This window comes from Phallusia mammillata, chromosome 3 (assembly GCF_965637545.1).
Source record: "Phallusia mammillata chromosome 3, kaPhaMamm4.hap1.1, whole genome shotgun sequence".
Taxonomy (NCBI): Eukaryota; Metazoa; Chordata; class Ascidiacea; order Phlebobranchia; family Ascidiidae; genus Phallusia; species Phallusia mammillata.
This window is the reverse complement of record NC_137254.1, coordinates 356890-382212: the sequence shown is the minus strand read 5'-3', so window position 1 is coordinate 382212 and position 25323 is coordinate 356890. Positions and strand designations below refer to the sequence as shown.

Genomic DNA, 25323 nt, shown 5'->3' with positions numbered 1-25323 from the left:
TCTTCATCGTTCAAATAAGAAAGAATTACAGAAGTCGGGTTTTGAGCATTAACATAATGAAGCATTTGCCCCATTGCTTGAATCGCCCCAGCTAGTCAATTTCGGACACTTTGAGAACTTGTAGGTTACTAGATACCGAATTCCGGACATTGTGACTGTATTTAGGCTACAAATTATTTCCGGATACGCCCGAATTCCGGAGGTCGGTTAAACCTACTATGAGTGAATATGCTTATTATAACAAATTACATCAAAATGAGTTGCTACTGTTGTTATTGCCACCAGACAAGCTGCCGTTTAATAAGTTTTCATGTGAATATATTTATCATTAATCACGACGTGATGCACTTTCACGAAATCACAACCCTCTTTCGCACCTTTCTCCCTTGTTAGCAATTAACACTGACAGCCAATCAGAATCGAGAATTTTAATCTCGTGATCACAAGGAACACCACGTGACCAAAAGTGCGGGAACATTCAAAGAACGAAAACATAAAAGGCAAGCTATGACGTCACAAACAGTTTTCAGTTCGCAATAACTTCGTTGTTCGGTACTATGACGTCATAAACGAAAGTGTTCTGTGACGTAAGAACCTTGTATCGCCGAAAAGTCTCAAAAGTTTTTGGCAAAAATAAACGAAAAGTAACGAATTGCACAGATTCATAAACATCATATTGCTTCCTATTCCACTGTGACGTAACACTCGCCATTGTCACGTGGTGGAGAATATCTTTATGACGCCATTAAAGTCTGCAGAAATGATGACGTAACTCTCGTTGGATGAGCTCTTCGTTTTGGCGGGAAGTGTCGATTCCAATTTTTCCCTTCGCTGAGGTTTTGGCGCGAAAATTGCGCACGTGACCACCGCGTTGTGAGCTGTGATTGGTCGAAAATGTTTGTTAGAAGATCAGCGACACAACAAGATGATTTGAAGCGGGTTTCGAGCTAGCCTCGTTCAGCCAAGCGTTAAATTGGCAACATTCATGGGTTTCAACCAGTTGCGCCACGGTTGACCGCACAAAGCTAGCTCGGAACCCGCTTAATAACTCGCGAACCTCTAATGCTCTCCCAACAATCGTTTCTGTCTCTTCTGAACGACGAGATTTTCGTGACGTCAGGAGGCAGATTTGTCCGCCAGATGAAAATCGATTTGTCCTCAGATCCACAAATGATGAAGTTATTGTCCGGGCTGCACAAAAGTGTTTCACATATTTTTTATCCGGAGTCCACAAAAGTGTTTTAAAAAATTTAGATCTGGTTTTTGAAACAAATTGCCGGAATTGCAATGACTCGGGTACTAGTACTCGAATTGACTCGACTTAACTCTCTACCCACTTAACTCGAGTATCCAGCTTGCAACAATGAGAGTTACCGAATAAATTACTCGACTTGTGTCCTATGTAAAAAAGTGTTCGTTTTTGACTGTGCGTCGTTTAGCTATAGCGAATTATCATTGTTGTTATGTTAAAACCAACTGCATTTTTTTACCTAAAAGTCGCTTTAACCTTTTTTTTACCAAATATACCTTTTCCAAAAGCGTCCCATAGAAAAAGTTTAAAAGTTCGAGAAACACTGTTTCACAACACTGCATTATTGTTGCTGTGTGTTTTCCACGTTTTTACCTGAAAGTCGCTTTAATCTGACTGCTCAGGTTTGTAAGACCGCGATATTTGCAAGTAAGGGAAAGGTCACGAAGATCGTACAACCTGACACGGGAATCGTTTGATGTGATCTGAAAATATATCATGAAGATTGGTAATGTATAGAAGAACAGCTGTTGTTTATATTACTCATGGTGCGCCAGGCATATTGAAGGCGTTGTACCGAATCAGCTGGTCTCCATAGCATTCCCATATGGCAAGGAATAGGCCAGAAAAATCTAGCCTGCGGTGGGATTCGAACCACGACAGGAGTCTTTCCGGGACTCGCGCTCTACCAACTGAGCTACGCAGGCTCAGTGGAGAACCCGCCCAAAGTTGATTTACAAGAACCGTTGCCTGCCTATGCTGCACATGTCAGCTTCATAGTAGGGGGTCGCTAGTTCGACCGTATCATGTTTATCTTTGTTTATATAACCGGTGCAAAAATGCTGACAGTTAGGGTTTTTAGGGTAAGGTTCTATGATAAAATTTAATTTCTAAACCTGTTTGCTTTACTGTGCAGAATACGAGGCAGGCAACGGTGCTTGTGATTCAACTTTCGGCGGATTCTCCACTGAGCCTGTGTAGCTCAGCTGGTGGAGCGCGAGTCCCGGAAAGACTCCTGTCGTGGGTTCGAATCCCACCGCAGGCTAGATTTGTTTACGCATTGTCAAAATGGGAATGCTTGGTGACTGGCTGATTCGGTATGACGCCTTCAATGGGCCTGGCGTGCTATGTTTACTTTACTTCTATTTTAATAACTGTGCTTTTTACGCCACCTATTAGTACACAACAAAATTCAGACACGAGTTTTTATGTTAGTAGCCAGTGGTGGGATTCAAATTTTTGTCAGCTGGTTCTATCACAAAAGTCATATTTTTCAGCCGGTTTTGTTACAAAAAGTCCATTGAGAGCAACCAGTAATGCTAACTGGTTTGCAGATCCCATAAAATTTCGTGTGATGGTTCTATAGAACCGGTGCGAACCGGCTGAATCCCACCACTGTTAGTAGCGCCACCAACAACTTTAAGCAGGTCGTGTAGCAACAACTCACCAGTATCTTGTGCTCATTTGCGAGGGGTTCAATTCCCGTAATTTTGTGTCCCTTCTGATTTCGACCACGTGACGAACGAACGTGGATTTGTGTGTGGTACTTCAAGTGCTGGAAATATATTTTACAGTTTTATGATAAAAGTGTTTCTACACACTAACCCAGGAGTATGTAGCACCATAGAACTTGGTAAGAAATTTGAATTTGTTAAAAAAGTTTTAAAATATTTCTAGAATATTGTTTTTGCGACTAAGAATTTGTAATTACAGCACTTCGATTTACTTTTGTAATTGCAGACAAGGGGTGCAATGTAATTTATTCTATTATAGGTTTGCTTGTCAAGTTTTGCAGGCGTGTTTGAAAGGAACACGGCGATTACGGCGTTTGGCCGGTCTGTAGGCTTGGGTTAAACAAACAGCTGCGTTTGTGTCATAGTTTCACCTTAGTAAATCTAACTTTTATTTTTTTAAAAAAGGTGGTTTGGTATTTTAAGGCTATATTTAAACAATGGCTGTTGTGATTGTTCGGTCATAACAAACCTCTGTGTCGTAGAACAAACATCTTCCGTCGTAAGTTCCGCATACGGCGAACTTCCCATTCTCACAAAAGTTGACGGTTGTTATCAAAGCCCCACCTCCGCTACTGCTCGTCTGTGGAATACAAGGGTAAGGGTCGGTAAAACGCTTAGAAGTGTAAAAATCCATCCAGTGTTTCTTAAGGTGGTAATTTTACCTAATTTGACGTTTCCCAGTTTTTATGTTTTTAGCTTTAGCATCTGTACTCTATTGGGAAGGAATTAACATGTTTTGAATTTTTAAGTGCGGAATTGAGCAATAAAGATTGGGAACCGATGATCTTTAGTCCATAAGACAACTCATGATTTCGCTTGTTGTGTGCCACTTGCATGATAATGTATCGTATTAATTTAACCAGGGGCACAAATCTGTTACAAGCAACATGATCATGAAGCCTTATATTATCACATAATACAGTAAGTTGAAACAGTTACCAACTTTATACATATAGCTCTGGTGGCAATTTTTGCACCGACGTTTCAACGTCCTATACAGGTCGTCTTCATCAGGGTAAATAACACTGAATGCGCGTAGTACAGTGTACGATAAACAAAGAACGCACTGTACTACGCGCAGTGTTATTTACCCTGATGAAGGCGGCCTGTATAGGACGTTGAAACATTTGCCAGAAGAGCTCTATAGTTTTGAAATCATGCCTTATATGTTGGCAGCAACAGCTTATATATATTGAAAGAGCTATGTGGCCCACTGAAAGTATTTTTATGTCACACAGTTTGGGGGCATGAAGTTTGGTGCATTAGGTTTTACGCTGTATTTGACTGTATTCAACAACAACTTATAAAAGGATTTCAAACTGGTTTTATGGCAAACAATTTCAGTTTGTTGCATCCAGTTTTGATATTGGGTTCATTATATGTATCTTTTTTTACTCAACATTTGAATATTTTAAAGTGGTTTAACTCACAGAAGCAGACGAATCTGGTCCAACTTCGTTCCACAAAGCAACTTTCTTGTCCGGAATATTCCACAGGCGGAGTTTGCCGTCCAACGAACCGCTGAGGAAATATCTGTCGTCCTACAAAACAAGGTGATCTGCATCAGTTTGTTTATATTTTAACGTGTTTCTAGAGTGCTTTGTGTTTTTAGGTGGAGTGTAACAAAAAAAATGAAGTTCGGACACCGTTAACTGATTACTAAAATTTTAAGGGTTCAAATCGCTACAGCGAATTCGTCCAACTAGACTCATTTTGCGTGGTTGATTTTTTTTAACAAAACAGTCACAACAACAAAATAACACATTCGATTGAAAGATTTTTACACAAACATTCGGGAATTTTTTTAGTGCATAGTAGCTTCCCTAAATTTGAAAGGTTAGCTCGAACACGAAATATTTCAATTATTCTTTGAGTATATAGGTCAATAATTCGATTTTTAAACGCAGAATTTGACACACTACAGCAAAAATGTCAAAATAAATTTATTCCTTGTGTCATATCATGGCTACTTTAGCCTGTGGGGCCAATCTCTTGTCACTAGCTGCACTGATGAGATTACAGGTCCAATGTATTGGTTTACTGGTGTATGTGTGTCAAAAGTAAATTGTTATGTTACATCAACCCACCCTGGGATGAAACGAAATCGCTGTAACGAAGTCGATATGCTGGAAACAACATAAACATTCTTTCTGTGAAACATGCCACAAACGAACGGTCTTGTCCATTGATGATGAGAGTGTGAAATAATTCTGAAACAAAACATAAAAAGTTCAACTCACGAAAATAAAAAACACATAAATTTCCAAGCCTTACAAGTTGACATAAAGACAATTTTCTGTTTTTTTTTGAAAAAAATAAGTAGTCTTAAGTGTTATTGTAAATGCCTTATTTTATTGTAGTACCCAATTTATTTTTAAATTTAACAAGTTTATGGATCTGTACAAGGATAGTCTTTTTAACTTTTAACTTATACATGGATCTGTTCATAAGTTGAATGAGGAAAATAACAGCAAAATAGAAAAAGTGTATCAGCGATGTTGGCATGGGCATTTGTAGAAACGTTTAAATAACTAGAAGAGTGGCTTTCTGATATACTTCCATTTTATATATTCTATACGATATTTACCAATTTACTATACACATCATTTGATCTACACATATGATTGTTTTTGTAAACAAAAACAAATGGGTCCCCACACGCGCGTTTGTGCAGATTTACAGTAAACAAATGTTGCGGTGATTTTTAGATTCTTAAGGACAAATTTTTAGAAAGCATTAACCCAACAAAAAAAATTTGTTCGTATTCTTTTTGCACTCTTATTGTCATATAATTACAAAAACATTAAAAAACGTAACAAATACTTTAATTTAATCTCTTGCTTTGACCCAGATATTGTCGTCCAAGGTCGGATTTTCAACACATTTTTTTTAGAAAGCTGTAACAGTTGTATTACAGACACTTTAAATTAAAAAGCAATTTGCTACAAGTGTGTACATAACAAATTGTTTTTCATTTAAATTTGTTTCGCAAAACGAGTACCATTGACCTGTAGTAACCTCTCAGTGTGCACACGCCAAACGACTGTTTGACTTTTGACACCGTTTTCAATAGCACGCCGTCCTTGGTGTTCAACAATACTGTTAAGCCTAATTTATACATGAGTATTGACTCCTAAATTGATTGTCAAAAAAACGCTACGTTATGACGAAAGAAAGTTCTGAGCTGTGTTTGTAATACCTACTAGTTGACCTTAAGTAACCCGTGGTCATGCGGCGGCCAACCTGACAACGAGCATTTAAAAAAACATTTATTTGGCAAAAAAGTCAAGTTAACTTTTTCATCTTTACTTCGATTAACAAAGTTTTGCTTGACATATACAAAACCAAAGCACGGTTATTAGGTTTAAATCACGTCATAGGTGTAAAACCTTCGCCAAAACTAAAAACGTGAGTGATAACTTAATAAAATGACATAGCATTGCTGTGCACAACAGCTGATTTCTAATCACTGAAACGACGTCTCGTAAAACGTCTGTCCGACGTCAAGCTGAGCCCTCCCGCTATCGTAAACCAGTGAGTTACTTTCTTGGTACTTCTGCCTACAGTGTCTTTCTTGACCAAACGAGCGTTAGACACATTTACGTTTCGGGGGCCTGTGGGTGAACCGCTGGGTCAATCGGGGTCAAACTTCAGGTGGACCAAGTTTGGATTAATATCTAACATGTGTCAAAATTTCAATAAATTTGAAGCACTTTTTCTTGACCAAACGAGCGTTACAAACCAGCGTTAAAAATTTTACGTTTCGGGGGCCTGTGGGTGAACCGCTGGGTAATTTGGGGTCAAACTTTAGGTGGACCAAGTTTGGATTAATATCTAACATATGTCCAAATTTCAATAAATTTCAAGCACTTTTTCTTGACCAAACGGGTCTCACAAGCCAGCGTTAGACAGAAAAAAGAAAAAAGAAAAAAAGAAAAAAAGAAAAAAAAAATACGGACAAAAACAATATGTGTCCCCTTCAGGGAAGGGGACCCATAATAAAGCATGTCGCTTTTTACATCTATTTGGGCCGTTACTTTCCTCAATAGTTTGTCTTTTAGTACCTTAATAATAATATTGGCAATCATCTAGCCCAAAACCATTAACCATCTTCATTAATTTTATTGTCAACAAAACTTCTTACCTTCGACCAAGCGAGGTCTAGAACATCGGCAGTGTGTCCGAAGTACGAAGAGAAAGGAAGAGATTTGAACGGAGCATCCACATCTTCTTCCAGCTGATCCGACTCTGCATCCCCTGCATCTGAAATATCATCGCTCGATGCAGGAGGAGGGTCCATACTGCCACGCGGTGGTGTAGCAAACACTGCTCCTCGTTCTAAAATCATGAAATTCAATAGTTTTAAGTGAGTAATAGACTGATGTGTTTGATTCATATATATGTGAACTATACATTGGTGATAAACACTTATATACATCATTACTGCATTTTATGTATTTTAAGACATAATTCTGTAATCTCCAAACTGTGCTAAAGCTTTATTTTTTTCATTTAAATTGACCCTAAAACTGTCTTTGTTTTGAGGTCCTATTTTGTATTCCCTGCTTTGGTGCTTTGTAATGCGTGGGTATGATCCCCTGATTTAGAAGATCAACAATAAATATTTTGTTCATCATCTGTTCATACCTTTGCTGTCGTATTTCTTTCTCATGTCATTGAAGAAGTGAAACCATTCCTTTAAAACCCAGATCCATATGATGTTGTTTTGTCCGGCAGTGGCAAGTAGACGGCCACAGTGACTAAATTTCATGCTCCATACTGCGCCCTGGTGGTAAAACAACATAAAACTTTAGGTAAGAATGAAAATAGTTTTTGCTCACAAACAAATACAAAATCTCTAGTGGCTCTGCAATAAGCCTTTTATACGAATCTATTTCAACTCCATTTAATTGCATATTGAATTCTATACTATGTCCTGCCATTAGTTACGAATATAATTTATTTAACTGCAAAGTTTGGGCGAATCGGGGTAGTTTTTAACCATAATTAAAAACTTTTTTTAAATACACAACAAAATCAAAAGAATAATCCCATATTTTGTTAAGTTGCCTTAATTTTGCAAATGTTAAAACAAATGATCATTTTTTACCAAAGCAAAAACAATAAAGTGTCAGTTTCCCCAATGCTTAGGCTCATAGTTTTGTTTTTGTTGTATTAACTGTAATATTTTTAACATACCACATGGACAGCAATGTCTTGCACCATTTTGAGATGTGTGAAGTGGTAAGGTCCTTTGTGCGACGAAGAGTTTTTAGTTTTTACCGAAAGATTCACAAATGAGTCTGAAATTTCCTCGTCGGTCGAAACATTCAACGACTCGGCATGAGACCCATCTTGTTTTGCTTGCTTCACTTTCTGCACGGCTTTCTCAACTTTTGTTTCCGCTGCAGCCTTCATTCGACGAGCGCCTTTTCCGATAATTTTCTTGAACCTTTTGCTTTTGGTTCGAATCTTTTTGCTGCTGCTTTCCGAGTTCGGCTTCCCCGACCCAACTTCCAAACCTTGAAATTTACAACAGAAAAAACACTTGCTGAAATGGTATTAAGCTAAAGTTCTTTAAGAATTTAGTTTGTTAGAAAACTTTAGGAAAGAGCTGGTCAAATAAGATAAAAATTATCTGCCTTATGTATGCACATAAATGTAGAAAAACCTTTGAATCACTATTTCTCGTTCAAATGGAAGAAAAACATATTCTGTTAAACAGAAAAAATAAACAAACTTATTTTCTTCAGGAAAGTATTTTTCCTTCTTATTTTTTTAAAATAGTTTTCTTTTCTTATTTCATTAATTCACCAAACTGCAAAAAAATGTCAAAAAAGTTACCGATTGTGATGTCATCGCTTGCAACAGACATCGTCTCCTCTTCTGATGCCACAGATTGTGCAATCTCCACTGAAGCGAGGTTTTCTTTTTGTGATGGCGTCTGGGGTGGGGCTTCCTCCGTAGCACCTCCGGTGGCACATGAAAATTCTTTCGTCCGGCTCATTATTTGCAATGCTAGTGGATTAAGGCATTGTGAAACCTAAAATGAAATCGGAAATGTGACGTTTAAATTTTATACAAATGAAATGACTCTTTACCTGCTCTGCAGCGACACTTAGTGGCATTGTTTGCCCAGTATCGAGATTTCGGACAATTACTGTCGATAAAATTTCCTGAAAAAAACAAAATTTAATGTCTCATTTTTTTGTTGTCTTTAAAAGATATTTGTTAGTATATTAAAAACAGTTTAGATTTTCAATTAAACCAAGCCCATTCTGCAAATTAGCTGCAAGCTTTGTTAACTAAAGATGAAACCCCATGCAAGCAAAAACATTTTCTGTCATTCGAAATCTCAACATGAAATAATTAAAAGACTGATGCCCAAACAGGCGTCATTGTATGGGGTTTGTGATAAAAAATTAAAATGATTAAAAGTTGCAAAAAGAGAGATGAAATTGAATGAATATTTGTGTAAAATTTAAAAATTTAAATTGTGGCACATCAATATTTTTCTACAAATTCATTAAATACATTTTATTTCCTATTATATAATTATATTGTTGATTTTTTAATTCTCTCAACTCAACTTAACTTGTAAAGTGAACTTGTGTTTTATGTTCAATTAATTAGCTCAGTGGTTCCCAACTGGGGGGGAATTTAGTTCAATTTTTACATGTGAAGTTAATAAACAACCCAATTTTAAATAATCTTTGCATGGTTTAGCATCTAATATGCAGTCTATTGGGAAGGAATGAAAATGTTTTGAATTGTTGAGGAATTCGTCGAAAAAGTTTCGGAACCATTGATTTAGCTGATAGCTGATACTGAGAAAAATTGTTCTGTTGGGAAACCTTCTTCAATAAACCCGTGAATTATAAGAAAAAAGATAGAAAACATATTTTAGCATTCCTACAAAATCCTTTCAAAGCATCACACGGAAAAACTACCAGCAATTAATCGATCGAAAATTAAAGAATTCTAGCATTAAATGTCGACATGCTTTCTACAGTTTTCACCCGAACTACAACATACGAGAGGTGGCGACGAATCGATCCGTAAAACCGTATTCTTGGTTATTTCTGACCAATTTTCGTCCCTGACCTGTTCACGAAGGTGAGTAAAACATAAAAATGTGAGGACAGCAACATAACAGAGCTACGACGGCATTGTAATAAACAAAACACTACTTAAAACAATAAAAATTGTAATTGTTATGAAACAAAATTGCATTATTTTGGAGTTTAGTGAGATACTGATTTTAAAATGAAAGGTTTTTGCTAGTTTTAACACAAGTTGCATTTGTCAATGTAATAAAATATACAAAATCAACTTTAACATGCTGCCAGCCAAATAAGGTTTAACAAATGTAAACTAAAATGTGTTACGACATATTGCTACAACGAGATATCGTAAAGGTTTGTTTCGGACAAATAGTCTTTTTTGGAACACTCATGCTTTTGACGTAGTACAGCCATATGCACATGAGTATGTAAGTACAGTATTAGTTCGTGATACTGTTGATCATGTGAACTTCATGATGTGCGTGATCGTGAACCATGAAATTCACAAGTGACAATTCCATGTAAATTACAAATTACCTCGTCATGCTTGTTGTGTGTAGTTTGTTGTTGTTGGGTTGTTGCCGTGTTTGTAGGTTGGACTTTATCTAAAAACAATTGGAAGAATTTAATTCAGTGAGCTTAAAGAAAATTCAGTGTGAAAACTACTAAATCTGTTCCTATATTTTATTTGTTTTATCAAAACAAATGCATTTCGCCACAAAAAAGCATCATCAGTGTCTAAAATAAAAATACAGCTGGATAAAAGCAAAAGATACAGTGAGCTGATTTATAAAAATGGAATTATGATTTTATGCTAAAAAAGTTTTTGTGCTGTCAACAAAAGCATTTCGAACATAAAGGCATTCTTTAAACATTGCACTTCTTAGCCGAATAAATCTAGATGAAAAACTAGTTTTAATTTACAAAATCGTACAAGAGCAAAAAAATCTTTAATTTTTGTCATGCATTTGACATAAATGGTTGTTTTTAAATGTCGTGTTATACCAGTAGTAAAAAGTTTTAAAATTTGTTCACTTACCTTTTACAGTTGTTGCATCACTTTCGGTAGATTGAACACTTTCATGAGACTGGCGTCGTTGTTTAAAAGATGAAAAACTTTTTCGAAAACTGCACAAACAAAGAAATAATATTCAACAATTTTTTTCTGAAACTCATTGTTAGTAAAGTTACCTCGATTTAACGGAGTTCGTTTCATTTGTTTCAAATTTCATCGGTTGTTGTTTTTGCATCGCATCTTTGTTGAGCGCATCTGCAAATTCTTTGGTAATGTTGTCCACCGTCGTATTTGGGGTCATTAATCCATCTTCTCCGGAACTAAATAGCAGTATAATGTTAAATCCCTGAAATCTTCACAATTTTTAACACTAAACCTAAAATCTAACAACAGCTCAGGTCTAGGTTTACTTTTACTTGTAGCAGGGATTTGACCAGTAATTGTTGAAAATAAAACAAATCAAGGACAGAAGTCAAAAATATGTACATTTCTTAGTAATAAGGACAGCATGGCATCCCTGACTATAAATGATCCTAATTATTCAAAATCCAGTAATATATAAACTTATCTTTTAATGTGGATTGAAAATAAACATGTAGTGTGTTATTAGCTGAGAAAATATTGGTGCCATTTGCATTTTCTGGCTTACTACATGAACAAGCGTAGCAGTGGGGTTGCTATTAAGTATGGCACCTATATGTACACATGAGTTGTTTTTAAAAAACAATTTTGTACACCAATTTTTTTTACTGCATGAAATTTAGCATGAAGTACTGCATGGTCCAGTATGTCACTTGCGTTGCAGCCAGTGGTGGGATTCAAATTTTTTTGTCGGCCGATTTTATCACGAAAGTCATTTTTTTCTGCTGATTCTGTTACAAACAGTCCATTGACAGTAACCAGTAACGCTAACCGGTTCACTGATCTCATAAAATTTCGTGAGGCGGTTCTACAAAACTGGTGCGAACCAGCTGAATCTCACCACTGGTTGTAGCTAGTGATGGGACGGGTACCCGGTACTCGGTATCGAACGATTTCAGTGGTATCGATACTCGTACTCGGTATCGAAATATTTTGCCTCAGTTTTCGATACCAACGTGCGAGTACCCAAGGCCAATTTACACCATAAGAATACGGGCAACTTTATGCCAATATTTGCTTCGGACAGCACAAAATCGGGGAAAAGTTCCGCCAGGTTACGTATATCTTTTTCGCTATCACGTGGAGATTACATTTTTCGGCGTGTGTGTGTGCACGCCTGTACCCCGACTATGGCAGATAAATTAGCCAGTGATATACAACTAAGTACAACACTACACCTAAGTACTCAGTAATCGTACTCGGTACTCGGTATCGAAGGTATATACATGTGGTACTCGTACTCGGTATCGGTACTCGCTTCAAAACCTGGTATCGTCCCATCACTAGTTGTAGCCACTACTGAGTATAATAAGTCTTATACGTGGAATTAGAGGTTATGCACTCCACAGATCTTGTTGGGAACTGCCATATGATACAGACTGAGTAATCACCTATTTATCAAGTTTATATAGCTCTTGTAAATAACACGGATTTATTTACCCTGATGAAGGCGACCTGTAAAGAACGTCAAAACGTCAGAATAAAATTAAATTTGCCAGAAGAGCTCTACAAGCTTGATATTATGCCAGGCAGCGACAGCTTATATACCCTATTTAAATCACCTGAAAGTCGTTTTGTTTGCTGGAGCAGATTTCGGGGGTGGGGGTCGTTTCGGTGGAGCTTTGGGTCTGGGTGGTGGTGGGCGATTGGGTCGGGGAAGTGACAAATGAATTTTTGTTGACCCCTGTCGAGATGGGGGTTTCACATCTTCAGTGGGTTCATCTGAAACGAAAATACGGTTGATGTCATTATTAAAACCCTTTACATTTTAGCAAAGGTAATCCAAGACTTTTGCAGTCAAACATCATCTTTTAAATTGTAAAACATTGCTTATTTTAAACAGTAGCTACTTAATCAATTTCATTTTTGAGCAAAAAAACAAAATTTTGAACTTTAAACTAGTAGTGTGCAAATTGTGGCCAAAAAATTAAAGTTGTGCGGCCCACAGAGACATTTGGATTTCAAATGTACTGGAAAGAACAAATGTAATGGCTGAACAAAATCAAGGCCGAAATTAACATACAAAAAATGATTCTGCCGCGCGTGAGGTAATCCCATCTTTGTGTTTCTACCCCTTATTGTTTTGTTTCTTCACGCCTTGAGGTTTATTTACTTCCCACCGTGTTCTGTAATGGCTTATCAGTTTATCACGTCTCCTTTTTCTTGCCTTTTCTCGTGTCGCTTGTGGCCACTCGCTAGTCGTGGTTTGCCTCTGTGCTTCGCAGTTGTTTTATTTGTACAGTTTTAAATTTTTAATTTTTTTTAAGTGTTTTAACTATTTTATTTATTTTTTACTACTTTTACCGACAGCCCCTTACATGTTTGCTTTTTGCAGAAACTGACGATGCCTATTTATTAAGGCGAAATATATATTTCTGTTATTAAAAGAAACGATTTATGCTTTTATCTGTTTTTATGAAACAGTCCAATATTATCCTGATCAGAAGCAAGAATCTTTCTTTTTTATACATTTTATTGTCTGCGGGAGATTCGCTTAATAACAAAACTGCTTCAGTACTGGAAAGCGAGTCAAATTATTTTATATTTTTGAGGAAATTAATGCGTCCGATGTTTTTTCTATGACCTGGCAATATGTGCGGCTAGAATCCAATGCAAATTTTCCTTGTAGTAAGGCATTTTTGGTATGCAACAAAGTAAAATCACCTTGCGTTAGATAAAGGTACGGCCCGCGATCTAATCATCGCAATTGTATTTTACCCCACAGTGACAAAGGTTGCACAACCTTGTCTTAAACTGTAACATGATAGTTTGGCTTTTTTACCTGTTTGTGCAACAAGGACGGGTTTGACCCCGGGTAAATCAGCTGGACGTTCTTGTGTACAAGCTACAAGGTCCGGTTTCGACCCGTTCACTTGTATTGGATCAACCTTGTGTTCAACATTTTTACTATCTTCTTCCTGTGCGCAGCCATCGGATGGCGCATTTTGTTGTGTTTCAGTTAGGTCTTGATCCACTAATGGTTGTTGTTGGGTAGAAACCTGCAATATAGAAGTTTAATATTTTGAATTTTGGTTTTGATTTAAAATTATAACAGTTAAAACAAACCCAATAAAACATTTGATTACTATTTTTTGGGTTCCAACGATATAAGACCATGTGTTGTCTATGTTTATTTCATTGACTGTGAACATGTAATATACTTGTTACTAGTGATGCACCGAAGTTTCGGTTGGCCGGCTGCTGTTTTTTGATGTTTCGGTTTCGGCCCGAACTTTTTTCTAAAATTCGGCCGAAACCGAACTTTTTGATTGCATTGAATTAATGCCTAAACTATCATTTTCGCCCATACGAAACGTAATAAATTAACTAATTGTTGTGTTTATAAAATACGAGCCACATTGTCTACAAAATATTACAAGTTTAGTAAAACTTCCGCATTGTGAAAGTGATTTTGATTTATCATAATTCACTTCACTCGCATCAACGACACAAGGTTCAGTTGGCAACATTCATATAAACAGGGATTTTAGGTTCGGCCTGATTCGGCCGAAATTATTCGGCCTCGTGGCCGAATATTCGGTTTTGGCCCGAACCTTTTTAGGCGGGTTCGGTGCATCACTACTTGTTACATAATTTCTGTTAAAAACACTAAAATGGAAAATTCTTAAGTCATATGAATAATACTTTCAATGATAACACTGGGCAACAACAAAATATTTTTTTTCTGGTGTCTGTAATGTTTTAACTGATTTTGACTAATTCTAGTGCCCTGATTTCAAATATGCAATCGGTTTATCTGTATCACGTCTATTTTTCCTGTTATGGTACACCCTTGTTTGAAAAACAATCTATATGTATATTTACACCATAGTGAAACTGGTTTAGAGTATTTTATTTGGAATTAACGTTTTTGCAAGAACAAAATTTCCAATTTAATTTTAAATGTTACAGGTGGACACTCCTAACAAACAAAATTCTCCACAAAAAACAAAAGAATGTTTCAAATTTGTAAGTTATCAGGTATAAGCCTACACATGTACTTTGGTAACTTTCGGAACTGAGTGGCAGCAATATCGTCCCGTTTAATTGACCAACAGCAGTTAGCTTGGACCACATTATTCCATCTTCCCTGACACGTTTCGTTTTACTGATATCCTGTTGGAACCTTTCAGCTTAATTCTCATCATTTATATCCCCTACGTCAGGGGTGTGCAACTGTTTTCGTCGGTGGGCCGTATAACCAATTCCGAACCTCAAGCGAGGGCCACATAACTTTTTTTCATGTGCACAATAAATTCAAAATTGTTCCAAATGAATCATTAAATTTATTTTCTACAACATACAGAGTTTCAGCGCAACACTGGCTTTCGCACAAAACAATTGTTTACTAGACAAAGGGTATTGTTACGTCACATTCGGTGCAGTAATCTGCTTGCTACTGTATGGTCCACCGGTTGGAAAACGCCAATTTAGCTTATATTTGTTAGTATAGCAACTTGGGAGATTTACCAAAAACTAGTGGAAAATTTTGCTGAATTCTCAGAAGAATTGCATTTTTATCTTAATCAGTGTGTTGGTGGGGGCCACACTAAATAGCTTGGCGGGCCGGACTGTGGCCCGCGGGCCGTATGTTGCACGCCCCTGCCCTATGTTTTAAGGGCAGTGTAGCTTTATACTCATTTTCGTACCGAATTTTTCAGACCGCTTAATAACTTAGTTATGTACTCTTTCTAATAATTTCAGTCCCTTTCTACTGTTTTTGTGCATTACTGCAATATTCCAATCAACATTAGGTAAGTGGAGCCCATTGCTTGTCATAAACCCCTAAATCCACATCGAAGTGTGCAAGATATGTACATTTGATACAGATCTTTTTTTCTTTTTAGTTGTGTTGTATGGGTATTCACCAGTAATGTAGCACAAAACATCTTGGTAATTCATGCAACACCTTATAGATGACCTAGCCACTATTAATTCTAGTTTTACCACCTCGCTATACTAGTCTGAAAATCACTCCATAAAACACATATAGTTTAAAGTTACCACTAGCCTGCACCAACCATTTTTAGACAGATCATAAGCATAGAACGCATATTCATGCTATGAAACTGACTGCACTGTAGGAAATTGATGTGTATAATGTAACAAAACTTTAACAAACACATAAAAGCATAATTTCAAAGTCATTGAATCAATATGGTCATAAATTTTGATTTTGTAAATAACTTAAAAAGTTGATCTGATTGAAGAAAACCGTAATGATTTTTTAAAGTAGTACCCCAAAATTAGTCAATATCAGTTTTAACATTAAAGACACCAAAAATTGTGTTGGCCAGTGTCCAGTCTGCAGAGTATGGCAGCTGCACGCATGATTTTTTTTTGAAAAAAAATTTTTGCACGCCAAGTTTTGGGGTTTGCACGCGCAAATTTTGCACCAAAGGCATTTAATTGCCCTGTCTTGACCTCTTTTACTTGCTTTGCGCCTGCTGAAATTGGTCTTGCACGCGAACTTACGGGTCGTGCATGCGCGCATGTGGGACATGTAGGACCTGCACGCACGAGATCTCGTCGGGAACTGCCATGTTCTGCAGACTGGGCCAGTGTGATGAGATTTTGAGTAAAATAAGATACAAAAATATAGTTCATACCTCTTCTTTGCTTTCAATTTGTGCATTATACCCTGAATGTGAAGGCTCTATGAAAAAAGATTTTGTTTAAATACAAAAACGCTTCTCAAAAACAACTAACTGTACAAACATGCTAAGTTGTCAACAACAAAAAAATCAGTTATTTTACCTGTAAACACAAAAGTACTGGCTTTGTCTTGTAATAAATAATCTAGAGATAAATTTCCACCAGCATGGCTCGGAGAATTCAAATTTTGATTCTGAAAATCAAATCAAATCTGGTTTAGAATTTCAGAATGAAAAATAAAACAAATGTTAACGAGGAAATCGGAAACTAACATTGCCTTTTTCTGGGGATTCTTCTTCACTGACTAAAATTGGGGAAGAAGGGCATCTGTAATAATAACTTAATTACGTTTCTGACATAATATTAAACGCACGCAGTTAACAGAAAGTGACTGATACATTAAAATTTTGAAAATAACTTACCTTGGAGAACCAAACTCTTCACGAGTATCATAAAACTCATCTGAATCGCTTCCCTGGTCAAAAACTGACATTACTTTATTTTAAGTTTAGTCACATTTATTTAAACTCCGTCATTTTTTGCAAAACCAGTTTTTTATTGTTTGTTTTGGGTCAACATAAAAACACAATGTTGAAAAATAAAATTGTATTTGTAAGGTACAAAACAAAACTAACATAATTTACCAACTTTTTGTATGTTTTTAAGTTCATAAAGTACAGTTTTCAACATTTGTTGTAAATTTTGTTCCTAAATTATCATAAGTTTGTAGACTATGTGACAAAAAACCTAACTTTAGTTGAATGAATTATTTCAGACAACTTAAAAACGATAATTTTGCTGTTATACCTTAAAATGGCAATGATATTAGAATAAAAACTTAACGCTTGACTGCAACCGATACGTTTGTTTGACGTGTATTTTGGACATAAACTAATATTGCCCAAAAATGTGGCGGTATTTTTGTAAAATTCATAAAAATAAAACTAATGGACGATTTTCGGACATAACTGTTAAATCTTGTAATCATTTTACGCATGATAAAGTGCCGCTAAATCCGCCACGAATAACTAGCTCAGATAGACAGAACCAGGCCGTCGACGAGGTGGCCGAGTGGTTAAGGCGATGGACTGCTAATCCATTGTGCTCTGCACGCGTGGGTTCGAATCCCATCCTCGTCGCTTGGGGATGTAGCTCAGTGGTAGAGCGCACGCTTCGCATGTGTGAGGCCCCGGGTTCAATCCCCGGCATCTCCAAACTTTTTGCTTCTAATATTAAACGAATAATTGTTTGCTCAACTATTTTGGTCACACATGCAAGACATTGCAAGCTGAAAGCGTGTTTCCTAACGAGCTTCGTGCAGTCACCCATAGGGCTTGTTACAAGCACGACTTTGTAAGCTTAAAGCGAGTTTCCTAACGAGCTTCGTGCAATCAACTATACCGTTTCTTACATGCAGGGTTTTACCCCACAGTACATGGACAAAATTATAATAAAGTATCTTTTATCACAGTAAAAGTCATCACAGTGTAGGTTTATTGACAGCCATGACAGCCATGGGCGCCGACACGTAGGGGCAAGAGGGGGCACTTGCCCCCCTTGGAATTTCAGTGTACCTCAATTTAACATATTTTGCAGCAAACCTAATTAAACTGTCAGCGCGGGGATTTGTGACATCGCTCAATGCTTTAACTTTTAGGCAACTCAATTGTGAAGTACACGATTTATGGCTTCATATGTAACAAATTCTTGATGCGGTAAAGTATGAGCCAAAATTTGCCCCCTCTTACAAAATTTTCTGCCGGCGCCCATGTTGACAGCGTAGGCTACTTACACAGCTCCTCCAAATTTGAAAAGTAAGCAAAGCGTTAATCAGGACGGTATAAAAAGGCTTGGTAATGCTGGTCAATAATTTACTAATCGTTCCATGCCGGGATGCAATCTTTGCTTTTCGCCAAGTCATTTCTCGTGGAAGTTTTTACTGGTTGTATAAAATGCCTTCAAAACGAGTTATTTTCGCAGCTGTTGTCATAATTTTCGGGTTTTTCTTTCAAAAGAAATGGGGATATTCTCCAATTTATAAAAGCAACAAAGATTTGAAAGGGAAAACAGTTTTAATCACAGGTTTGGAAAGATTGTGTAAGATTTGATAACTTTATGTCAAACTGAATGACATTTTTCAGGTGGAAACACAGGAATTGGGGAGGCAGCCGCTGTTGAATTCGCAAAACTTGGAGCCAAAGTTGTCATTGCATCGCGAAATGACATCAAGTCTGAAAAAGCGCGAAAGAATATCATCAAGGAATCTGGGAACAGTGATGTAAGAATTAGGCTTGTTTTTTGATTGATTTAAGTCATTTTCACTTATTCAACCATTAATTGTAGGCCTACCCTTTAAGTTTTTTCACCACGCTCATACTAAAAAAACTCAGTTACTTTTTTATTCATTTAAAGCCCGTTTCAAACAAAACCTCATGTCATTGGTGTAATAGTTTATTTCGCTTGGTGAAAGAACATAGCGACACAATTGCACTAAAACCATCACTAAGCCGGAAATAGCTGAGGCAACAATTGGGTCAAGGTTGAAAGCGATACAGCTACACCAAAATGATTTGAATATACTAAACAAAATGTATTTGACCTTGACTTTTTCGCAAAGGTCACCACCTACCACCTAGACCTGGAAGACCAAGATTCGGTTCGAAGTTTTGCGAAACAATTCGACGCAGAACAAGAACATCTTGATTATCTCGTCAACAATGCAGGTAAACGTCACAACTTATTACGTCACAATCACGCTGCTCATCACATTGTGACGTCACTGCAGGTGTAATAGGCCTCCGAGGGCTCGGAGAAAACGGTTTCACTCGCGTTTTCAATATTAACCATCTCGGGCATTTTCTGTTGACCAACTTGCTGATGGAGAAAATGACGAAACAATCAAAATCGCGGCCCGTTCGAATTATCAACGTTTCATCGGGAGCGTACAGGTATCTGTTTAGGAGTTCCCCTCGTTTCCTGTGTGCTTTAATTATAGTGGATAAGTTCAACATTTACCTAAAATTGAACGTCTTTGCCCCAATCGGGATATTGTTCCTCAAACCTATTCAACACATGAGTTGTAAGTCGGGCCGGGTTCGGGCTTAGGTGTTCGTGAGAAAATGGCTTAAAACGGGCCTGACTTTACGTTTCGTGTCCGCTCGAACTAAAGCCTTAAAACTTGTCCAAAGTGCACTAATAACATTAACATGGACTTTTTGCTCTTCCTCCCAGAGCCTGAAGTTATCCGGGATTTTTTTCTTTTTTGTTTTCCTGTCGAACCCGTCTTTCCCTATGACACGTTTGGATAGCTATTGTTGGTGTTTCTAGGATGGTGACCTCGCTTGATTATGATGCAATACAGGAAGACGCGACGGGTGTAACCGGTGATTTCCAGGTTTACGGTTACACAAAGTTGGCAAATGTTTATTTTTCGTCGGAATTACATCGAAGATTTTCCGATTCTGGAATCACAGCTTATACAATTCACCCAGGTTGGTTGTTAACATCATTTAAAGCGGGTTTCCTAACGAGCATCGTGCAGTCAACCATAGCGCTTGTTACATGCACGACTTTGTAAGGTTAAAGCGGGTTTCCTAACGAGCTTCATGCAGTCAACCATAGCGCTTGTTACATGCACGACTTTGCAAGCTTAAAGCGGGTTTCCTAACGAGCTTCGTGCAGTCAACGATAGCGCTTGTTACATGCACGACTTTGCAAGCTTAAAACGGGTTTCCTAACGAGCTTCTTGCAACTTGTTATTTTAAGAATCAAACTAATTCTACTCACAACGTTTTACATTGCAGGTGTAGTTAAAACGGAAATCAGCAGAAACAACCAAAACCGTTTGTTTCAAATTTTCCTAAACGTAGTAACATCCACCATAATAAGGTTTGTAAATTGTTTTAATTGTCGATTTGCTATTTTTACGCGTTTTTTTCCACAGAACACCGTTCCTCGGCGCCCAAACAATCATGTATTGTTCTCTTGATGATGACGTAATAAAGCTAAGTGGCGAGTATTTTGAAGATAACTCTCATTCACCGTTACCTGGTTACGCTTCCGATGTGGAAGCCGCCAAAAAGTTGTGGACGGAAAGTTTAAAACTCATCTCATCATAGAAACAATGCGACCGACATAAAACTTTGTGTTTTGTAATTTAAGGGGGTTAATATTTGTTTTTGTTTTTTTCAAAAAGTGATATTTCAGTTTAAATTTTAACTGAAATAATTTACAGCAGTGATTCTCTAATTTTTGTTATCACCCCGTTAAGAGCTTGTTGTTTTCAAAAAACATAGCTAATAATTTAGCTAATAAACAGCAACATCATTTTATCAACTTACTCAATTTTGTCGCTGTTTTAAATTCAAATATATTCCAATGTCCCGTATTTCCTTTTTCACTCCTCTGCTAATATCCACTAATTTTTGAAAAAGGTTGTGTTTTTTCATTTAGCAAAACTCCTGATTAAAAACACCCAAAACTGATGATTCAAAAGTTTTGTGTTTCGTTTAGACAAAATATACTTTGAATTACATTTAATTTTATTTCAGAAACAGAAACATTTTCACAATGAAAATGTGAACGAGGTAGCCTGAGTTGAAATGGTAAGTATAACTTGCATAACCAGTTTGTGGGCGAGTGTACGGCAAAACAGTTCGTAAGGTACTTGCTTCAGTAAACAAGGTATTTGTTTCAGTAAACTTCAGTAAAATTCACATCTCGAAGTTTTCGGAGAAGTAAAAAAAAAATTACGACAACAAAAATTATTGAACAAAAATACACAAAAAATAATAATTGCATTAAAGACTTACATACAATTATCAAAAATTAAAACACACATTAAAATTGAAACAAGCGCAATCATTAAAACAGTTGTTAAAAATAAAACACAAAAGTGCAAATAACTTGGAGCATTATTTTAGTCCAGTGATCTCCACACTCATATCCCACAACTTTTTAGCCTCAGTTATATTTTTTGCGTTTTCCCAGACATTTTCTTTGTGGCAATCCTGGAAAAAATTGCCACTTTGGTCTTCAATGTCGGTAAGCGCACAGTGAAGAATTGTTTGAGAGCCAAACTCGACTGGCCTGAGGAAAACATGATGCTGTTGTAAATTCGTGTTCATGAGATGCAACACGACAATTTGAAAAGGTATAGGGCAGGGGTGTCTAAAGTGCGACCCAGGGTCAAAAGCGGCCCCAGGCAGCATTTCAAATGGCCCTCGGCTGTTGTTTTCAAATTATGTTGCTTATGGCCCGCTATAATTTGGACCGAGTTTTTAAGTTGTGGTGACTTGGGGCTTCACAAAATCTTTCCATGGAAGTTTATGTACCGGTAAAACGGACGTATACATGGTTTTGACACAACAAAATCCCATGAAATCAAATTCTACAATTAAAAACTTGAAAAAACATTGTGGCCAGGGACATATCCACCTAATGAAAATTGGCCCCCATTAAAAAAAGTTTGGATTTTTTTCACCCACCCACTGCACCCATGTACTTTATTACAAATAAATACCATTTAGCTAAGACAAAAGTTATGTAAATATTTTCAATTTTGATTTTTTACCTGCGAATCAATTTTAGAAAGTACCAATTGATTTTGTCAAAGTTGTACGGCATGTTGCCCTCAATTTCCGTCTCCAACACACCTAAAAAGAAAAAAAGAGGTTTTTAAAACCAGATTGCAATTGGATAAAAAATAAAAATGGACTTATGACAATTTTTATTCAGGACAAAGTTGTTTACAATAAAAAGAGTTGAAAGTAAGGCCTTAATACATAGATTGTACAAAAACCAGAAACAAACAAGGTTTGGAATTCAGTAGGCAAAAAAAACTCGATATTGTAAATAAAATTTTATTTACAGTTAAGTCTACACTTTCTGTCTACAATTCTTGAAAAACTAAAAACAATTAAGTCTACACTTTCTGTCTACACTTCTTGAAAAACTAAAAACAAATCTTATGCCTTCAGGGGTTCACCGCAAAATTAGTGTGAGGGTTGGTAATAAAAATACACCAGTAAGTGGTAAAAAAGTAAAACCTTAATACATTGATTGCACAAAAACTAAACAGCAATAAGTTTGATGAAAGAACAGACAGCTTGGAGTTCAGTATGCAATAAAACAAAATTCACAATTGCCCAGCTTGCGATTAACTGGAGCCTTCTAAATTTTGGAAATTGTGGATAAAAGAAATCACCAGGATTGACAGCATATGTCCTTATGTTGTCTCCTTGGCAACGCCTGTTGAATTCCGCTGTGAAAAGGATGTTAGCCAACTTGCTTGTTGCGTACATTTTGTAAGCATCGATAATACCAGTTGTTCCTTGCTTTATGAAGTCATAATCAATTGCAGAGATTGCTCTGTTGGCAAAACAAGAATTAAATGTACACAGTAATACAAGTTTGTTAATGTTGGTTGAAAAATGCATAAATTATGACCTGAACCAGGAAACTCATTGAATAAATTAAAACTCATTGCAGCTTTAGAATAATGATAAAACATCTGGAATAGAAACTTACTATTTCAGTTAAAATTGTTTAGAAATGTTGATTTAGTAAGCTGCAGACTGTGCACACTGTTTTGACCTACAAGGTCCCATCACTGCAGCTGGTGACAAGTTTTCCTCGGTGGTTTATGCCCAGTTGTGGCATCGAACAGAATAGGTGAGGCATGGCTTTTTAGCCTGTTACTCCCAGCAAACTGGAGTGCCATCGGATGGCTTCACTAGCCAATGCGGCCGATCTCTCGTCACCAGCTACGCTGATATGACCTTAAAGGTCGAAGCGTGTACTGTCCGTAGCTTATCATGTATTGGCTCTATGCTTTTATAAAATCGATTTGGATGTTTGAAGAAAAAATAAATGCAAAATGAAACACTTACTTATACATTTCTGAAGTCAAGTTGATGACACGAACCGGTCGTTGTGCTGACTGTTCCCTCATCTTATCTAACAGCAGATTAGTGAGCAGAAAATGTCCGAAATGGTTGATGGTAAAAACGCTGCTAAAACCAACTGCAGAAACACCTTGTACACCCAACACTCCTGCAAAGTTATAGTAAAGAACATAATGAATAAAATAGGCAGCAACTTTCATGTCTTAAACTGAAAAAAGGATCTAGCCATGGTTTGAAGTATTCAAGATATAATTTTATAAGTTTAACTATTTTTTGTATGGTAGAAATAAAATAAACTCCATTTGATTGTGGTTTGTAGTAATCAACACATTATTTTATTTTGGCTAGTTTGTCACAAAACCCAAATTTGATTGTCGAATATAAACAATCAATTTATCAGTTTTTTCACCTGCATTGTTAACAAGAATATCCAAATACTTTTCTTCTTCGTTGAATTTTTTTGCAAAGTTTCGAACTGATTCAAAATCAGCAAGGTCCAAAGGAATTGAACGAACCTAAAAAAGTAAAAAACAAGTCACAAAAAGTAAAAGTTATAACAACCATAAAACAAATGGATAAAACAACAGTCTACATTTTGATTTCCAGTCTTTTCAATAATTTCAGCGACAGTCTCTTTCAATTTTTGTTGATTTCTTGATGCAATCACCACTGTCGCTCCCATTTTAGCAAAATCCATCGCAGTAACCTTTCCGACACCCCGACTGCCACCTAAAACATGCAAAATTAATAAAACTACCACAAGTTTGTCCAGATGGTGACTTTATTTACCTGTTATAAGGACAGTTTTTCCAGCCATATCCTTCGCACAGTTGCACATTGGCCCTCGTTTTATGTACATCTGCCAATAATATGCCATTGCCACAATTGCAGTGCAGATTGCAATACGTTTTCCAGTTATATCCATTGTCTTGGCCAACTTAGTAAATAAGACCAGTTTTTGTTCAAAACCTTAAATTTTGGAAACAGGTTAAACATTGGTTTCCTTCTTTAAACTTTGAGCCAAAAAGTTCGTTTTAATTGTGTAATGTCGAGCACGTAACAAGTGGGGTTGACTGCACGAAGCTCGTTAGGAAACCCGCTTTAAGCTTGCAAAGTCGTGCACCTGGCGTGCAAACTTTAGGTGAATCCCCGCTACTATTTACCCTAAAATGCAACAAGCAATCAAGTTCATTTTCACAGTTTTCAGCAGAAAAGTTTCAACGACTAACCAAGTTAGAAAGAAACAACGACTCGTTTTATGGCGTATTAGTGATGATGCAAGAGCCAGCCAACAGGCCAACACGTCAGTGGTTTCGTCATTGCTTATGACATCAGACGTAAGGTAAATAATGTAAGGTGGATGATTTTTATGTTGAAAAACCGGCAAAGTGGTTTTTGGATTTTTAAGTTTTTCTTGCCAGATAAAACAATCTTTACTTACAAAAATACACCATTTAAACCAAAACAGCATTCTAAAGGCTTAGTTGTTGCAGATAGTGTTAAAATGAAATATTTATTGAAATAAATGAAATTCATTTAAAAGTTTAAATTTTGTGTCTAACTTTTTAGATAGCAAGCTTTTCACATCATAAACGTGTATTTTAAAATTTTGCTAATTTTTGAGTGATACAATTACGCTTTCTTTTGTGAATAAGTTTAAGCTATAAAAATCGTAAAAATGTATTCAAAATAACTTCAATTCGTATTTTGAACGGTATCCGGCACTTTGTAACAAACGCCTTTCCGTGAAAATTGTTACTTAGAGTTTCTCGTTTTCGTT

The 25323-nt window shown here is 36.6% G+C and overlaps 3 protein-coding genes and 2 non-coding genes across 6 annotated transcripts; 3 read left to right on the top strand and 2 right to left on the bottom strand.

Moving 5' to 3' along the window:
- Nucleotides 1-413: 413 nt before the first annotated feature.
- LOC145218293 (WD repeat-containing protein 44-like) lies at nucleotides 414-17224 on the bottom strand. Of its 2 annotated transcripts, XM_080085701.1 has the most exons (22): nucleotides 17061-17224; nucleotides 16911-16965; nucleotides 16741-16831; nucleotides 16593-16639; nucleotides 13766-13982; nucleotides 12546-12705; nucleotides 11019-11162; nucleotides 10867-10955; nucleotides 10365-10432; nucleotides 9799-9867; nucleotides 8865-8939; nucleotides 8608-8806; nucleotides 7963-8285; nucleotides 7411-7549; nucleotides 6908-7101; nucleotides 4851-4973; nucleotides 4194-4304; nucleotides 3233-3343; nucleotides 2697-2804; nucleotides 1625-1734; nucleotides 1058-1191; nucleotides 414-878 (listed from the first exon to the last, which is right to left on the bottom strand). In XM_080085701.1, exons 1-22 carry the CDS (start codon nucleotides 17129-17131, stop codon nucleotides 715-717), a joined length of 2802 nt encoding a protein of 933 aa, XP_079941827.1. In that variant the 5' UTR covers nucleotides 17132-17224; the 3' UTR covers nucleotides 414-714. The 2 variants fall into 2 exon arrangements, with proteins under 2 accessions (XP_079941827.1, XP_079941828.1); XM_080085702.1 differs by lacking the exon at nucleotides 9799-9867.
- Nucleotides 17225-17695: 471 nt separating this feature from the next.
- Nucleotides 17696-17777, top strand: Trnas-gcu (transfer RNA serine (anticodon GCU)). The gene has a single exon. It is a non-coding gene; the product is annotated as a tRNA-Ser (tRNA).
- A 3-nt stretch (nucleotides 17778-17780) lies between these two features.
- On the top strand, nucleotides 17781-17852 carry Trnaa-cgc (transfer RNA alanine (anticodon CGC)). The gene has a single exon. It is a non-coding gene; the product is annotated as a tRNA-Ala (tRNA).
- A 738-nt stretch (nucleotides 17853-18590) lies between these two features.
- On the top strand, nucleotides 18591-21126 carry LOC145218117 (retinol dehydrogenase 12-like). Its single transcript, XM_080085516.1, has 7 exons — nucleotides 18591-18720; nucleotides 18780-18916; nucleotides 19256-19361; nucleotides 19424-19586; nucleotides 19966-20129; nucleotides 20442-20526; nucleotides 20582-21126. The coding sequence occupies exons 1-7, from the start codon at nucleotides 18591-18593 to the stop codon at nucleotides 20754-20756; spliced, it is 960 nt and encodes a 319-aa protein (XP_079941642.1). The 3' UTR covers nucleotides 20757-21126.
- A 35-nt stretch (nucleotides 21127-21161) lies between these two features.
- On the bottom strand, nucleotides 21162-24755 carry LOC145219154 (retinol dehydrogenase 11-like). The gene is made up of 7 exons (XM_080086545.1): nucleotides 24333-24755; nucleotides 24136-24272; nucleotides 23953-24058; nucleotides 23529-23691; nucleotides 22844-23007; nucleotides 22211-22292; nucleotides 21162-21726 (listed from the first exon to the last, which is right to left on the bottom strand). The coding sequence occupies exons 1-7, from the start codon at nucleotides 24466-24468 to the stop codon at nucleotides 21552-21554; spliced, it is 963 nt and encodes a 320-aa protein (XP_079942671.1). The 5' UTR covers nucleotides 24469-24755; the 3' UTR covers nucleotides 21162-21551.
- Nucleotides 24756-25323: the final 568 nt, after the last annotated feature.

Coding starts and splice junctions, on each gene's coding strand:
- LOC145218293 (XM_080085701.1), bottom strand. CDS start 17,131: ATGTCAGTTTTTGACCAGGGAAGCGATTCAGATGAGTTTTATGATACT. Junction 10,433..10,866: donor TGATGCAACAACTGTAAAAG/GTAAGTGAACAA, acceptor AATTGTTTTTAG/ATAAAGTCCAACCTACAAAC. Junction 7,550..7,962: donor AAGACATTGCTGTCCATGTG/GTATGTTAAAAA, acceptor TTTTACCACCAG/GGCGCAGTATGGAGCATGAA.
- LOC145219154 (XM_080086545.1), bottom strand. CDS start 24,468: ATGGATATAACTGGAAAACGTATTGCAATCTGCACTGCAATTGTGGCA. Junction 23,692..23,952: donor TATTCTTGTTAACAATGCAG/GTGAAAAAACTG, acceptor ATAACTTTGCAG/GAGTGTTGGGTGTACAAGGT. Junction 22,293..22,843: donor GACATATGCTGTCAATCCTG/GTGATTTCTTTT, acceptor TTTTCTTTTTAG/GTGTGTTGGAGACGGAAATT.
- LOC145218117 (XM_080085516.1), top strand. CDS start 18,591: ATGCCTTCAAAACGAGTTATTTTCGCAGCTGTTGTCATAATTTTCGGG. Junction 18,917..19,255: donor AGGAATCTGGGAACAGTGAT/GTAAGAATTAGG, acceptor TTTTTCGCAAAG/GTCACCACCTACCACCTAGA. Junction 20,130..20,441: donor AGCTTATACAATTCACCCAG/GTTGGTTGTTAA, acceptor TTTACATTGCAG/GTGTAGTTAAAACGGAAATC.